Source organism: Heptranchias perlo, chromosome 17 (genome assembly GCF_035084215.1).
Source record: "Heptranchias perlo isolate sHepPer1 chromosome 17, sHepPer1.hap1, whole genome shotgun sequence".
Lineage (NCBI taxonomy): Eukaryota > Metazoa > Chordata > Chondrichthyes > Hexanchiformes > Hexanchidae > Heptranchias > Heptranchias perlo.
The window spans coordinates 52,694,099-52,710,880 of NC_090341.1; the positions used below are offsets into that span (position 1 = coordinate 52,694,099).

General features: G+C 43.1%; 1 protein-coding gene across 1 annotated transcript in view; it reads left to right on the top strand.

Moving 5' to 3' along the window:
- The window catches only part of dnah1 (dynein, axonemal, heavy chain 1), a 333,655-nt gene that overhangs the window by 275,691 nt on the left and 41,182 nt on the right, over positions 1 to 16,782 (top strand). Inside the window, exons 70-74 of the mRNA XM_067999000.1 lie at positions 3,032 to 3,202; positions 5,435 to 5,614; positions 7,581 to 7,757; positions 11,609 to 11,779; positions 15,695 to 15,825. Of these exons, the coding sequence (XP_067855101.1) occupies positions 3,032 to 3,202; positions 5,435 to 5,614; positions 7,581 to 7,757; positions 11,609 to 11,779; positions 15,695 to 15,825 (830 nt within the window). The remainder of the gene's footprint in view (positions 1 to 3,031; positions 3,203 to 5,434; positions 5,615 to 7,580; positions 7,758 to 11,608; positions 11,780 to 15,694; positions 15,826 to 16,782) is intronic.

Sequence of the window (16,782 nt, forward strand, 5' to 3'; positions counted from 1 at the left end):
TTAGCATATTAAACCACCTTTTACTCAATAAAAACAATCAACTGACATACTAATCCCTATAAAATGGCCTCTGTTCCGTGTGTATTCTCTGCAGCTTGCAGAAACAGCTAGCAGTAAACAATTTTAACCCTGTGGGTGCTATTAACAGCAATAAAATAAACAAATAATCCATTAGTGTTAAAAATACTTCCATTAGTCACACCGCGGTACAGCATATCAGTGGAAGAAATGGGTTTGATGGGCCAAACGACTGTTTTACTTTCCAGTTTGGCTGGAAAAGAAAGAAAGGCTTGCATTTATATAGCGCCTTTCATGACCTCAGGACGTCCCAAAGCACTTTACAGCCAATGAAGTGCTTTTGAAGTGTAGTCACTGTTGCAGTGTAGGAATGCATGCTATTGCATCCAGGCTTCCACCAGTGCTGTTCTGAATCAGCTGCCTGGAACTCATGACAATTGCCATGGGAAGAATCTCCCTCTGATTTGTTTCTTACCTTCTGTTTTGGGTGGCACCTAACCTTCGCTCAATTGAAAGATAAGAAATAAAGAACTTGTACTTATATAGCAACCTTGATAGAATTTCACATTGAGTTTGAGAGTGATGAAACTAGAGTCTTAAACTTAAACAAAGCCAATTACATAGGTATGAGGGGCGAGTTGGCTAAGATTGATTGGGAAATTAGATTAAAAGAGATGACGGTAGATAAACAATGGCGAACATTTAAAGAAATATTTCATAATTCTCAACGAATACACATTCCATTGAGGAATAAAATCCCCACGGGAAAAATGATCCATCCGTGGCTAACTAAAGATAGTATTAGATTAAAAGAAGAGGCTTATAATGTTGCCAAGAATTGTAGCAAGCCTGAAGATTGGGAGAGTTTTAGAAACCAGCAAAGGATGACCATAAAATTGATAAAGAGGGAGAAAATAGAATGTGTGTAAACTAGCAAGAAATATAAAAACGGATTGCAAGAGCTTCTAGAAGTATGCAAAAAGGAAGAGAGTAGCGAAAGTAAACATGAGTCCCTTAGAAGCTGAGACAGGAGAAATTATAATGGGGAATAAGGAAATGGCAGAGACCTTAAACAAATATTTTGTATCTGTCTTCACAGTAGAAGACACAAAAAAAAATACCAGTAATAGTGGGAAATGAAGGGTCTAATGAGAGTGAGGAACTTAAAGTAATTAAGATTAGTAAAGAAAATGTACTGGAGAAATTAATAGGACTAAAAGTCGACAAATCCCCGGAACAGATGGCCTACATCATAGGGTTCTAAACGAGGTGGCTGCAGAGATAGTGGATGCATTGGTTGTGATTTTCCAAAATTCCTTGGATTCTGGAACGATTCCAGTGGATTGGAAGGTAGCAAATGTAACACCGCTATTTAAGAAAGGAGGGAGAGAAAACAGGGAACTACAGGCCAGTTTGCCATCAGTAGTCGGGAAAATGCTGGAATCTATTATTAAGGACGTGGTATCAGGGCACTTAGGAAATCATAATGTGATTAGGCATAATATGAAAAGGAAATCGTGTTTGACAAATCTACTGGAGTTTTTTGAGGATGTAACTAATAGGGAAGTTAAAGGGGAACCAGTAGATGTAGTATATTTGGATTTTCAAAAGGCATTCGGTAAGGTGTCACACAAGAGGTTGTTACACAAGATTAGGGCTTATGGGATTGGGGGTAATATATATTAGCATGGATAAAAGGATAAAAGGATTGGTTAATAGACAGAAAACAGAGAGTAGGAATAAACGGGTCATTTTCAAGTTGGCAGGCTGTAACTACTGGGGTGCCACAGTGCTTGGGCCCCAGCTATTTACAATCTATATTAATGACTTGGATGAAGGGACCGAGTGTAATGTATCCAAGTTTGCTGATGATACAAAGCTAGGTGAGAAAGTAAACTGTGAGGAAGACACAAAGAGTCTGCAAAGGGATATGGACAGGTTAAGTGAGTGGATGAGAAGATGGCAGATGGAGTATAATGTGGGGAAATGTGAGGTTATTCACTTTGGAAGGAAGAATAGAAAAAAGGATTTTTTTTTAAATGGTGAGAAACTATTAAATGTTGGTGTTCAGAGGGATTTGGGTGTCCTCGTACACGAAACACAGAAAGTTAACATGCAGGTACAGCAAACAATTAGGAAGGCAAATGGTATTTTGGCCTTTATTGCAAGGAGGTTGGAGTACAAGAGTAAGGAAGTCTTGCTACAATTGTACAGGACTTTAGTGAGACCACAACTGAAGTATTGTGTATAGTTTTGGTCTCCTTACCTAAGGAAGGATCTACTCGCCTAAGAGGCGGTACAACGAAGGTTGACTAGATTGATCCCGGGATGGGAGGGTTGTCCTATGAGGAGAGGTTGAGTAGAATGGGCATATATTATATAATGAGAGGTGATCTCATTGAAACATATAATCTTCTGAGAGGGCTTGACAGGGTAGATGCTGAGAGGCTGTTTCCCTTGGCTGAACTAGGGGGCATAGTCTCAGCATAAGGGGTCAGACATTTAGGACTGAAATGAGGAGGAATTTCTTCACTCAGAGGATTGTGAATCTTTGGAAATCTCTACCCCAGAGGGCTCTGAATGCTCAGTCATTGAGTATATTCAAGAATGAGATCGATAGATTTTTGGGCTGTAAGGGAATCAAGGGATATGGGGAAGTGGAGTTGAGGTCGAAGATCAGCCATGATCTGATTGAATGGCGGAGCAGACTCGAGGGGCTGTATGGCCTACTCCTACTCCTGTTTCTTATGTTGATGACCCCTATATGTCCCAAAGTGCTTTACAGCCAATGGAGTATTTTTGAAGTGTAGTCACTGTTGTAATTACTGCCCATATGTGTCTGGGATTGGAAACTTAGTTTGGAGAAATCAAACCTACATCTCACTGCTGGACAGCCACTGCATGTTGGTGTACCAGGCAAGCCACCACTGTATGTTGCTTTGACTATTTGATTTTTGAAATTGCTTCAGCTTTAATCAACAAGTTACATGTTCTGTTTTTTTTTAACATCCAGGTTCATCGTGATTTCAGGATTTGGCTAACTAGTTTACCAAGCAATAAGTTTCCAGTTTCAATCCTTCAAAATGGCTCCAAGATGACTATTGAACCACCAAGGGGAATAAAAGCTAATCTGATGAAAACCTACCTGAACCTTACTGATGATTTCCTGAACTCTTGTTCGAAGGTAATTTTACAATTGAGATTTTGACACATGTGAAGTATGTGGTTTAAATGTATAGGATACCGACAATAGTGGGCTTCCTAGATCTTTGTGAACAATTTTACAACACCAAGTTATAGTCCAGCAATTTTATTTGAAATTCACAAGCTTTCGGAGGCTTCCTCCTTCCTCAGGTGAATGTTGTGGAAATGAAATCCTCGAACCCTTCGCATTTATAAATCACAGAACAATACTTGGTGATTACAGACAGTCCTTTCAACTGCCCGTTGCCAAGGCAATCAGTGTGCAGACAGACAGGTGTTACCTACAAGGTCTCCGAATATACAAACCACCAAAAAAAAACCACAGAGATAGAGAGGCAGAAACATAGAAAAGACAGCAAATGACCCGTTATATTAAAAACAGATAACATTTGTTCGCTGGTGGGGTAACGTGTAGCGTGACATGAACCCAAGATCCCGGTTGAGGCTGTCCTCATGGGTGCGGAACTTGGCTATCAATTTCTGCTCGACGATTTTGCGTTGTTGTGCGTCTCGAAGGCCGCCTTGGAGTACGCTTACCCGAAGGTCGGTGGCTGAATGTCCTTGACTGCTGAAGTGTTCCCCGACTGGGAGGGAATCCTCCTGTCTGGCGATTGTTGCGCAGTGTCCGTTCATCTGTTGTCGCAGCGTCTGCATGGTCTTGCCAATGTACCATGCTCTGGGGCATCCTTTCCTGCAACGTATGAGGTAGACAACGTTGGCCGAGTCACAGGAGTATGAACCATGCACCTGGTGGGTGGTGTCCTCTCGTGTGATGGTGGTATCTGTGTCGATGATCATTGACACAGATACCACCATCACACCCACCAGGTGCATGGTTCATACTCCTGTGACTCGGCCAACGTTGTCTACCTCATACGTTGCAGGAAAGGATGCCCCAGAGCATGGTACATTGGCGAGACCATGCAGACGCTGCGACAACGGATGAACGGACACCGCGCAACAATCGCCAGACAGGAGGGTTCCCTCCCAGTCGGGGAACACTTCAGCAGTCAAGGACATTCAGCCACCGACCTTCGGGTAAGCGTACTCCAAGGCGGCCTTCGAGACACACGACAACGCAAAATCGTCGAGCAGAAATTGATAACCAAGTTCCGCACCCATGAGGACGGCCTCAACCGGGATCTTGGGTTCATGTCACGCTACACGTTACCCCACCAGCAAACAAATGTTATCTGTTTTTAATATAACGGGTCATTTGCTGTCTTTTCTATGTTTCTGCCTCTCTATCTCTTTTTTTTTGTTGGTTTGTATATTCGGAGACCTTGTAGGTAACACCTGTCTGTCTGCACACTGATTGCCTTGGCAACGGGCAGTTGAAAGGACTGTCTGTAATCACCAAGTATTGTTCTGTGATTTATAAATGCGAAGGGTTCGAGGATTTCATTTCCACAACATTCACCTGAGGAAGGAGGAAGCCTCCGAAAGCTTGTGAATTGCAAATAAAATTGCTGGACTATAACTTGGTGTTGTAAAATTGTTTACAATTGTCAACCCCAGTCCATCACCGGCATCTCCACATCATTCCTAGATCTTGTCAGTGGTCAGAACAGCAAGGCACTTCAAACATGGAAGGAGACCATTCGGCCCATCATGTCTTAGCCAACTCTTTGTTAGAGCAATTCAAAACTAATTCCACCGCTGCATTTCCAACCCATATCCCTGCTTCTTTCTCTACTTTAAATGATTAGCTGCTCTTCTCTTAAAAGATGTAATGGTCTCTGCCTCAATTACTCATTGGGCCAAAGCTTTCCACGCTCTAACAATTCTCTGTATAAAGAAATTTCTCCTAACCTCTCTCCTCGCCCTTTTAGTTACAATTTTAAATTGATGACCCCTCATCAATTATTTCTCAACTAGAAGAAATAGTCTTTCCCTAATCACCCTATTAAAACCCTTCATAATTTTAAAAACCTCTACTAAATCCTCTCATAGCCTTCTCTGCTCCAGAAGAAAAAGTCCCCACCTGGAACTCAACCCGCCAGTTAATTGAGTACCTCCCCTGTACTGATTTATACCCATTAAGTTCAGTATAACGTAATGAGAAGCAGATAGCCTCTGCTCATAGCTCTTCTGATGACACAGCTGAGAAGTAGGAAACTGCAGCTTTGATGCAAGCCTTATGACCTTACATTGAAGTATCAACTCACTTTGTCATTACACTTGGCCATAACATTTTTTTCTTTACTTTCAGGTTTCGAATTTTAAGTCTCTCCTGCTATCCTTATGTCTGTTCCATGGAACCAACATAGAACGTAGGAAGTTTGGGCCACTTGGATTCAATATTCCCTATGAATTCACAGATGGAGACTTACGAATCTGCATCAGCCAGCTGAAGATGTTCCTGGAAGAGTATACTGAACTACCCTTCAAGGTTTGTAGTGGAATTTTATAGTTGTAACTGCAAAGTACTTACTTATATTCATTAAAAGTGGCAGGAAGTGAAAGTGGGTAAGATTGAAGAATACACAGCACTATATGCTTTCCAGGTTTTAGAATTGATCTGCTCAGAATAACTGTCAGCAAACCCTCCATCAAAGAAATGTGTGTGGTGTTTTGGGTGTTTGGGATCCTTACTGATGTGGGCTTGTCCTTCCCTGCCCCTAGTGATACTGACTAATAGTAGTGCCTTTGCCTCAGGTGTCAATGCTATGTTTAGCCTGGGGGCCACTCCGGCACCAACCAATACCAATCATTCTTCAGGGGCCCCTCCTCTGAAAGTGAGTTTCTTAGCAAACAAGAGAGAGGGTCTTCTTTATTTCTGCATTGTTTTCTTATCTCATCTACCCTAGAGGTTCCAGACAAGCCTTCAGCCCATTCTCTTGGAATCAGTGCCAGTACCAGTTGTGACTTTGACTCCAAAAGATGCAGGAAGTATACTTTACCCTACCCCCTCCCTTCCAATCAACTCTTGGATAATAAGAGTTTAAGGTGAAGAATTCTTCTGTCAATTAATCTATCTGAACTTGGCTAGGAGTATTGCACTCCTGATGCTGGCTGTCACGTGACCATACCTGTGACGGTAGACTGAGAAGCCCTTTTTCATTCCTCAGGTGGAGCAAGAAGGTATTCTTCATTGTAGCTCCTTCAGGAACCATCATTCCAGCTGGTTTGATGCCTCCAACACCACAGTGGCTCAAAAATGAAAGTCAAGCCAACCCTTTCCTTGGTGATGAGTGCAAACTCCTTAACTTCATCTCTCCTATTTCATCCATCTAGACTACTACTTGGGGGTGTTTCAGGCTTTGGGCAGCAACCCATTGACACAGCTAAGATAGATCACCACGACAGGCCTAGCACAGGGTTGTCAACTCTGGTTGGATGTATTGCTGGAGGTTTCATCACATGACCTCCGATCTCCCACTGCCCCGCCTCCACCATAGTCTACCAACATGTCTATCCCAAGCCAATTAAGAAGCGAACAGACTCTTCATTACCCGATTGGATGATTCTGAACTTCATTTGAACAGCCCTTTTTCCCATCTCCAATATTTTTTCTAAATAATAAGCAAAACTGTTCAAAGAAATTTTTTTTAAAGCACACAATTTTTTTAATGTCCCGATGATTTTTCTCCAGGAAAGTGGACCAGTGCCCTGGAGATCAATCTTCAATTCCTGGAGACACCAGCTCAATCTTGGAGCGTTGACAACCCCTAGCGTGAATTTGCCGAGCCACTGTATGGGCCTCCAGTATTTGGTCACCTATCATTAATCAGTAGTATCTTCCACCTGGTAAAACTCCAGTCCAGCACCAGAACCACAATCCCACAGGCAAAGAATCCAAATGGTTGGACTCATGGGGGTCGACAAATGTCTGTACAGGCAGTACTCCAAACATGAATAGTTTGTCACAGTTTAATCTGGACAAGATTCTCACTACCGGGGCTTCCTAGATCTTGTCTGGTCAGGATAGCCAAGGCACTTGCCAGGGAACCAACCCTCCAACTGATTGACTACATCCCCTGGACTGCTTCAGTACTCAATACATCAAGAACTAGTACAGGAGCTGACACCAAGACATACACGCAAAACATACACTACCAGATGTGAGCAAAATGGTACATTTTACCGTTTACTATAAAAGGAACCTAGACAAATCCAGGAGCTGACATTGAGACATTCACCAGCAGCAATGGGAGTGAATTCCAATTGTTGTTCTGATATCTTGATGCTCACCTTCAAACCCTCACTGGGGTTTAAAACACGAGAGTTATTATCAGTTAGTAAGAAGGAATGTGCAGCCTGCCAGGAGGCAGTGAATCTGATATTAAACTGTTGAGGCCAAAATACTTTGAGTTTTTACCAAAATAGTCTAATGGTCTGCTGCCCTGACTTCACAGGTGCTGATTTATACAGCTGGGGAGATTAATTACGGAGGCCGTGTGACAGATGACTGGGACAGACGATGTATAATGAACATTTTGGCCGACTTTTATAGTCCAGTCATCCTACAAGAAGGTCATCTGTACTCAGAGTCTGGAATCTACAAGCAGATCGATCCTGAAACTACGCTTGAAGCAAGTGCAGAATGTTTTTTAAGTTACTGTTTTTATTCAATCCTTTTATTATTCATAATGAACATTTCTAAGCAGATTTGTAAAGTTAATGTATTCATGATCCTAGTTCTAAATTCACGTATCAAAACTAAAGGGGTAATTTTCCAACTTTTTGCACTCAGCAGAAGTCTTGCCAGCCATTGTGATTGGAAAATTATGCACAGCACATGCCCAAATTTCCCATTTGCGGTCCTGACGGGCAAGGTTCCTCATTGGGAGTGCAAAGTCAGAAAACTATCCCTTAAGGACCAAGTTGCCTCAGTTGTTAGCACTCTTAACTGTGGGTTCAAGTCACACTCCAAGATATGGAGTGCATAATCTAGGCTGACACTGTTCATAATTTACATTAACGATTTGGATGCGGGAATCGGAAGTATAATTTCAAAATTTGTGGATGACACCAAATTGCAGGGTTGTAACTAATACAAAGGAGGAATACGTCAAAATGCAAGAGGACATTGATCAACTTGCAGAATGGGTGTGTAATTGGCAAATGGATTTCAATGTAGATAAGTGTGAGGTGGTGCATTTTAGTAGGAAGAGTAAGGAGGCCACATATTGCTTGGATAATAAGAGACTAAATGGGATAGAGGAACAAAGGGATCTAGGGGTACAGATACACAAATCACTAAAAGCAGTGACCAGGTTAATAAGGCCATAATAAAGGCAAATCAAACATTAGGATTAATTTCTAGAGGGATAGAATTAAAAAGCAGAGATGTGTTAAACTTGGAGAGAACCTTGGTTAGACCACACTTGGAGTACTATGCACAGTTCTGGTCTCCATATTATAGAAAGGATATAGAGGCATTGGAGAGGGTGCAAAAAATATTCACAAGGATGATACCAGAACTGAGAGGATATACTTATCAGGAAAGGCTGAACAGGCTGAGGTTCTTTTCTCTAGAAAAGAGAAGGCTGAGGGGTGACCTGATAGAGGACTTTAAGATAATGAAAGGGTTTGATAGGGTAGACACAGAGAAAATGTTTCCACTTGTGAGGGGAGTCCAAAACTAGAAGTTATAAATATAAAAGTCATTAATAAATCCAATAGGGAATTCAGGAGAAACTTCTTTACCCAAAGAGTGGTAAGAATGTGGATCGCGCTACCAGGAGTGGTTGAGGGAAATAGCTTAGAAGAATTTAAGGGGAAGCTAGATAAACACATGAGGGAGAAAGGAATAGTAGGATGTGCTGATGGGGTAGATGAAGCAGGGAAGGGAGTAGGCTCGTGTGATGCATAAACACCAGATCCTGCTAGAAAATAAATATCACAACCCCCTTCAGAAATTTCTAAATCCATCACTGCTGCGAACTCTGTTTTAATGTACTTTTGGTTTTGTTTCCTTGCAATAAAAGTAGTGGAATTTTGGGTATACCTTAAATTATGACAAATCGATGCTGTACTACACTAGAGGAGGCCGTAGAACACTTATTAGAGATAACCGTAGAAAAAGAATTGGCGCTGATAAAAAAAAATAAGCAGAATTCAAGGTGGATATATCACCGAGTCCTGATGGCTTGCACCTTAGGCTGTTGAAATAAGCCTGAGAGGAGATAGCTGAGGCTATGGCCACAATTTTTTAATCTTAGCAGATTCTGCTGGGTGTTGGAGGGTTGTCAATGTAACACCTCTGTTTAAGAAGGGAGAGAAAGATAAACTGGGTGTTTATAGACCTGTTAGTCTAAAGTCAGTTGTGGCCAAGCTCTTAGCATCTGAAACTAAAGATTACATTAGTGAGCATTCAGAGGTACATGGGATAACCAAGAGCATTGATTTGTTATAAAAGCAAGACGGGTTTGGCAAAATTAATTCATTTTTTAATAAGTGACTGATTGATTGGATGGAGAAAGGGATTGCAAGAAATGTAGCTGGCATGGGCTCGATGAGCCGAATGGCCTCCTTCTGTGCTGTAATCATTCTAGCCTATGGGATTTTCAAAAGATATTTAATAATCTGTATCACAGGATGCTTGTTACAAAAATCAAAAATTCAGGCATATGGTATGAGGAAAGGTAGCAGGATGGATAGAGTTGCCTGATAGGAGAACACAGGATTAGGGTTAATGGGTGTTACTTGGATTGGAGAAGGGCTGTAAGTGATGTACCATGGTGAATTGTTTTTGATTTTTATATATAGATAGATTTGGGCATACGTGAGCATGGTGTCAGAATTTGCAACACAAAATTAAGAAGTCTGACAAACAATGATAAGGACTATTTTTTAAAAAAACTTTAGGAGGGCATGAATAGGTTGGTGGAATTGGAAGGCAGTTGGCAGATAAAATGTAATATGGAAGGGAAAACAAGGAATGGTAGTATACACTCAGTGCAAAGATGCTGGAGGGTGTGGAGGAACAGAGAGACCTAGGTGTGCAAATACATAATTTCCTGAAAGTGTGAGTGCAGGTAGAAGAAGACAAAGCAAAAATAAACAGCATTCTGGGTTTTAGAAATAGGGGCATTTGGGACAAGAGTAAAGAAGTAATGATAAATTTGTACAAGGCAATAGTTAGGACACAGTTCTATAAGAGTATTGTGTGCAGTTTTGGGCACCCCAATATGGAAAGGACATTAACGAAATAGTCAGCACAGAGCGTAGATTCACCAGAATGCTGTCAGGAATGAGGAACTATAGTTACGGGGGCATAATTGAGATAGTAGAACTATTTCCACTGGATGAAAGAAAGCTGAGGAAATTGAATAGAGGCTTTTTAAATTATGAGTGGCTTAGATGGGTGAATAAAGAATTCCTCTGGTCGAGGAGTCAGTGACCGGGTCATCAATATAGAATTGTCACTAAGATAGTGATGAGAGGTTGGGAGAAATTTCTTTACACATAGTTCCCAAGGTATTTACAGATGAGGAAGGCCATTTGGCCCATCTTAATTCATCCATCCAGAACCCTACACTGCCCCCATTGCTGTGTCTTAATTGATTCCAGAGGTTGTTGCCTTCACCATTCTGCCAATGAAGTCCATTTCAGTGTTGATCACTCTGTGTGAAGAAGATATCAGTCCTAAAGTTACTTTTTACTAGTTTGAACCTGTCCCCTTGTCCTTGTTTTAGGTTGAGGCAGAGACCATTCCACCTTTTAAGGGAAAAGTAGATAAATATTTGAAGCAGAAGTAGATGCAGAGCTATTGCGAGAGAGCAGTGCAATGGATTTGTTTTGGATTGCACGTTATCACACCTTAGGTTATCCCAAAGTGCGTTACAACAAATGGATTATTTTTTGGAGTGCAGTGACAGTTGTTATGTAGGCAAATGTGGCAGCCACTGTGATCCCACAAACAGCTACTGAGATAAATGACCAGGTAATCAGTTTTTTTGGTGCTGTTGCTTGAGAGAGGAATGTTGTTCAGGACACTGGGAGAACTTCATGCTTTCTTCAAATGATGGGATATTTTACATCCACCTGAACAGGAAGATCTCATCCAAAAGAGTGGTCTGAACTCACAGCCTTCTTACTCTGGGGCAAGAGTGCTATAACTGAGCCAAGCTAACACTCTTTAAGTGGACGTTCTTTTGTTTGAGAATTGTGATATAAATGTAACTTGTCGTTATGAAAATTATGTTTCCTGATTTTTTTTTTATGTGCTTCAGTTTACTATCAGTCACCCATCTTCAAGACAAACCAACAAAGGATTTTAGATTAATTGTGGTATTTTAGTTTGTAAATGTTTAGTCTTAGGTACTAGGAGTTGGTGCTAGTATTTGTGTGTATTTACACAGACCCACTCTACATGCACAAAAAACATAAATGTGCACTTGATGTTTCTTAAACTGCATCTGATCCAATTCTCTAACAGGGTTACCTGGAGTACATTAAGACGCTCCCAATTAATGACACCCCAGAAATATTTGGACTACATGAAAATGCTAATATCACATTCGCCCAGAATGAAACTTTTGTGTTGTTAAACTGCCTCATCCTGCTTCAGCCTAAAACATCAGCCAGTGGAGGCAAAGGAGTAGAAGAGGTTTGTATCAATTCAATGCTTGTCACTAATCACAGTGTGTTCGAACTAGACTCTTTACTTTTATATATCTGGTTGAATTGTGATGTGGAATGGAGCATTTTTTTGCTTTTGCCATCCTGTGTCAACATCAGGCACTCCTGGGCCAAGTATAGCACAGACTAGATGTAAGGTAAAGCTTCCTATACCCTTCCTAGCAATGTACCTTCGCCCCATCTTCCATCAAGAGCTTCCCATTGCTCCAGTGAGTGTTCCCATTTTTCATACCAAACATTGTTGTGGCCTTTCTGAGTAAGACTGCCAGTTTAGTGCTGAGTTATGGATAATGCTGTGTTGTATCTGAATTTAGATTAACCTAAATTCAATACACCAAGAGCGAGGAGAATTTCATTCCCACTGTGTAGAAATCTAACTTTGCATTTGGGTCTGCAGGAAATACTATTTGAACAGATGTAAACAATTTTACAACACCAAGTTATAGTCCAACAATTTTTATTTGAAATCTACAAGCTTTCGGAGGCTTCCTCCTTCGTCAGGTAAATGTTCAGGAGCTCCTCGAAGCCTACGCATTTATACATATAGAACAATACATGGTGTTTACAGACTGCCCCTGCAACTGCCCGTTGCCAAGGCAATCACCGTGTTCAGACAGAGAAGTGTCACCTACAGAACCCCCGAATACACATTCAACAAAAAAACAAACAGGAAAAAAAACAGAGAGAGGCAGAAACATCCGGAAGGCAGAGAAAGCCAGCAAATGACCCATTATATTAAAAACAGATAGCTTTTGTTCGCTGGTGGGGTAACGTGTAGCGTGACATGAACCCAAGATCCCGGTTGAGGCCGTCCTCATGAGTGCGGAACTTGGCTATCAATTTCTGCTCGACGATTTTGCGTTGTCATGTGTCTCGAAGGCCGCCTCGGAGAACGCTTACCCGAAGATCGGTGACTGAATGTTCCCCGACTGGGAGGGAACCCTCCTGTCTGGCGATTGTTGCGCGGTGTCCGTTCATCCGTTGTCGCAGTGTCTGCATGGTCTCGCCAATGTACCATGCTCCGGGGCATCCTTTCCTGCAACGTATGAGGTAGACAACGTTGGCCGAGTCACAGGAGTATGAACCATGCACCTGGTGGGTGGTGTCCTCTCGTGTGATGGTGGTATCTGTGTCGATGATCTGGCATGTCTTGCAGCGGTTACCGTGGCAGGGTTGTGTGGTGTCGTGGACGCTGTTCTCCTGAAAGCTGGGTAATTTGCTGCGAACGATAGTCTGTTTGAGGTTGGGTGGCTGTTTAAAGGCGAGTAGTGGAGGTGTGGGGAAGGCCATAGCGAGGTGTTCGTCGTCATTGATGACATGTTGAAGGCTGCGGAGAACATGGCGTAGTTTCTCCGCTCCGGGGAAGTACTGGACGACGAAGGGTACTCTGTTGGTTGCGTCCCGTGTTAGTCTTCTGAGGAGGTCTATGCGATTTTTCGTTGTGGCCCGTCGGAACTGTCGATCGATGAGTCGAGCGTCATATCCCGTTCTTACCAGGGCGTCTTTCAGAGTCTGTAGGTGTCCATCCCGTTCCTCCTCGTCTGAGCAGACCCTGTGTATTCGCAGGGCCTGTCCATAGGGGATGGCCTCTTTGACGTGGTTAGGGTGGAAGCTGGAAAAGTGGAGCATTGTGAGATTGTCCGTGGGCTTGCGGTAGAGTGAGGTGCTGAGGTGCCCGTCTTTGATGGAGATTCGTGTGTCCAAGAAAGAAACTGATTCTGAGGAGTAGTCCATGGTGAGCTTGATGGTGGGATGGAACTTGTTGATGTTATTGTGTAGTCTCTTTAGTGATTCTTCGCCGTGGGTCCATAGAAAGAAAATGTCGTCGATGTATCTGGTGTATAGTGTTGGTTGGAGGTCCTGTGCAGTGAAGAAGTCCTGCTCGAACTTGTGCATGAAAATGTTGGCGTATTGGGGTGCAAATTTGGTCCCCATGGCTGTTCCGTGTGTTTGGGTAAAGAACTGGTTATCGAAGGTGAAGACATTGTGATCCAGGATGAAGCGGATGAGTTGTAGGATGGCATCTGGAGATTGGCTGTTGTTGGTGTTGAGTATTGATGCTGTCGCAGCGATGCCGTCATCGTGGGGGATACTGGTGTATAGTGCCGAGACGTCCATCGTGGTGAGAAGTGTTCCTGGTTCAACTGGTCCGTGGGTACTGAGTTTTTGTAGGAAGTCTGTAGTGTCGCGACAGAAGCTGGGGGTTCCCTGTACGATGGGTTTCAGGATGCCCTCGATGTATCCAGAGAGGTTCTCACACAGGGTTCCGTTGCCTGATACGATAGGACGTCCGGGTGTGTTGGCTTTGTGTATCTTTGGGAGGCAGTAGAAGTCTCCCACGCGGGGAGTACGTGGGATGAGAGTGCGTAGGATGCTTTGAAGGTCTGGATCGAAGGTCTTGATCAGTTTGTTGAGCTGGTGGATGTGTTCTTTGGTCGGATCTGCGGGTAACCGTCTGTAGTGTTCCTGGTTGTCCAGTTGTCGGTATGCTTCTTTGCAATAGTCCGTTCTGTTCTGTATGACGATGGCTCCTCCTTTGTCCGCTGGTTTGATGACGATGTTGCGGTTGGTCTTGAGAGCATTGATGGCGTTGCGTTGTGCTCGGGTGACATTCTGGACTGTCTTCTGAGTGCGCCTGATGAATCTGGCATTGACGCATTTCCTGACAGCTTAGGCATACATGTCAAGCTGAGGGCAGCGACCCTCCGGAGGAGTCCAGTTTGACTCTTTCCTCTTCGGTTGCTGTACCGCGGATCCCTCTGTCTGCTGTTCCGGATCATTGATTGTCATTGGGTTCGCTGTTGAAATCTTGGGGTTTGTGGTAGAATTCCCGGAGCCTCATTCTCCTGATGAATTCCTCTGTGTCCGCCGCGAGACTAATGGGGTCCATTTTGGTAGTGGGGCAGAAATTGAGCCCTCGGCTGAGAACTTCGATTTCGTCTGGTTGAAGGGTGTGGTCGGACAAATTGACGATAGACTTCCCTGTGGTTGCAACCGTGGTACCAGGGGAAGCTTGGTCGATGTTGGTGGTGATGCCGAGTTTCTCAAGCTTCCTGCTCTTGGTTTTCATGTAGGCAGCGTAGTTCCGTTGCCTCGTCTGTTTGGCGGTATCTCGTAGCTGGTCTGCTATGTCCTGAGTACAGGTTGAGAGTATGGACTCTATCTTAGTTTCGAGGTTGCGGCGTCTGCTGTAGAGTTGGTGTACGAGATGGTTGCGGAGTGTGCGAGAGGTACGACGGCAGAGTCTCTCAGCGTAATCCGAGTTGTATGTGGACCTGAGTGGGTTCGTGATCTGGAGTCCTTTCGGGATCTTGTCTGCTTTCTTGCAGCTCTGTAAAAACTTGATGTCTGTGTCTATATGCGCGATCTTCTTGGATATCCTTTCCACTGTGAGCCGGCAGTTTGTGGTGTCGATGGTAGTCATGATGTGGAGATGCCGGTGATGGACTGGGGTTGACAATTGTAAACAATTTTACAACACCAAGTTATAGTCCAACAATTTTTATTTGAAATCTACAAGCTTTCGGAGGCTTCCTCCTTCGTCAGGTAAATGTTCAGGAGCTCCTCGAAGCATTTATTCAAAGCTGTGTCTGTTCATATTTGAACAGACACAGCTTTGAATAAATGCAGAACTTCACTGCTTTTATTTTGCCAATATTCCTAAGAGGTTGATAGTCCTTCAACTAGCTTCATGTAGGGGGCCACAGTCATTTTCTTTTGGCTCCAAGCAAAGCATTGATGCAGTGGTGCTTGAGAGGAATCCATTCACTACATTTAAAACAAGCAAAAAGCAGCTAACATTACCAGGAACAAGCTGGCAAGATGAACTGAAGAATTATGCTTTAAAATGCAACCAATGTTCATTTAGTTTTTGTTTTTTTAGATGGTAGAGGAGATATGTGGGAATATCCTGGAAAAAGTTCCTAGTCTGATCAACATTAAGGCAGTGATGGAGAAGTATCCAGTGATGTATGAGGAATCCATGAACACCGTCCTGGTGCAGGAAGTGATCAGGTACAGAATCATTCTGCCATCTGGTGGTTACAAACTCACAGCAGCACCAGTAAACTCAAACTGTATATTCCCCTACCAGCCCTCAAGTAGCGGGACCTTGGAACAGGGGACTTAACATTCACCATTGCATATTCCTGACAGAAGTCCCAACCTAGATCGGGCATGGCACTTTGAGCTCAGAAGGTTGTGGATTCAAGTCCCACTCCAGGGACTTGGAGGTGCCGTCATTTGGATGAGACGTTAAACTGAGGCCCCACCTGCCCTCTCAAGTGGACATAAAAGATCCCACGGCACTATTTTGAATTGGAGCAGGAGAATTCTCCCCGGTGACAATTTATTTATTTATCTCTCAACCAACATCACTAAAAACAGATTATCCGGTCATTATCACATTGTTGTTTATGGGATATTCCTATGCGCAAATTGGCTGCCGTGTTTCCTACATTACAACAATGACTATACTTCAAAAGTATTTCATTGGCTGTAAAGCACTTTGGCTCATCCTGAGATTATGAAAGGCTATATATAAATGCAAGTTCCTCCTTTTCTTTTTTCTTTCCTTTCTCATTGGTATTGGGGAGTTGGGGTGGCAAAAAGCACGCAGCTGTGGCTCTGAAAGGCCGCAACTGCTGTTTAAGGGGGTGATTGTTTTTTGTTGGCCACAACAGGGAGCAGGTCAGGTCAATTTGCTGATGGTAATTTAGACTTTTTTTTACACAAAGTGCACCTAAGGAGGGTTTCACTCTTTGGCCTCATGGGGCACTCTCCTCCACAAAGAACTGTGATTGCTGATTGGCAGGAGGTGGCTGAAAGAATGAATGCGGTTTCCACCATACAGAGGCAGGTGACAAAAAGAGTTAATAGCCTCAGGAAATCTGCCAAAGTAAGGCTAGCCAGCACTGCACTATATCAAGTAGATGAGAAAAGTATGTAGGACACCACAAGTTACTTCTCACC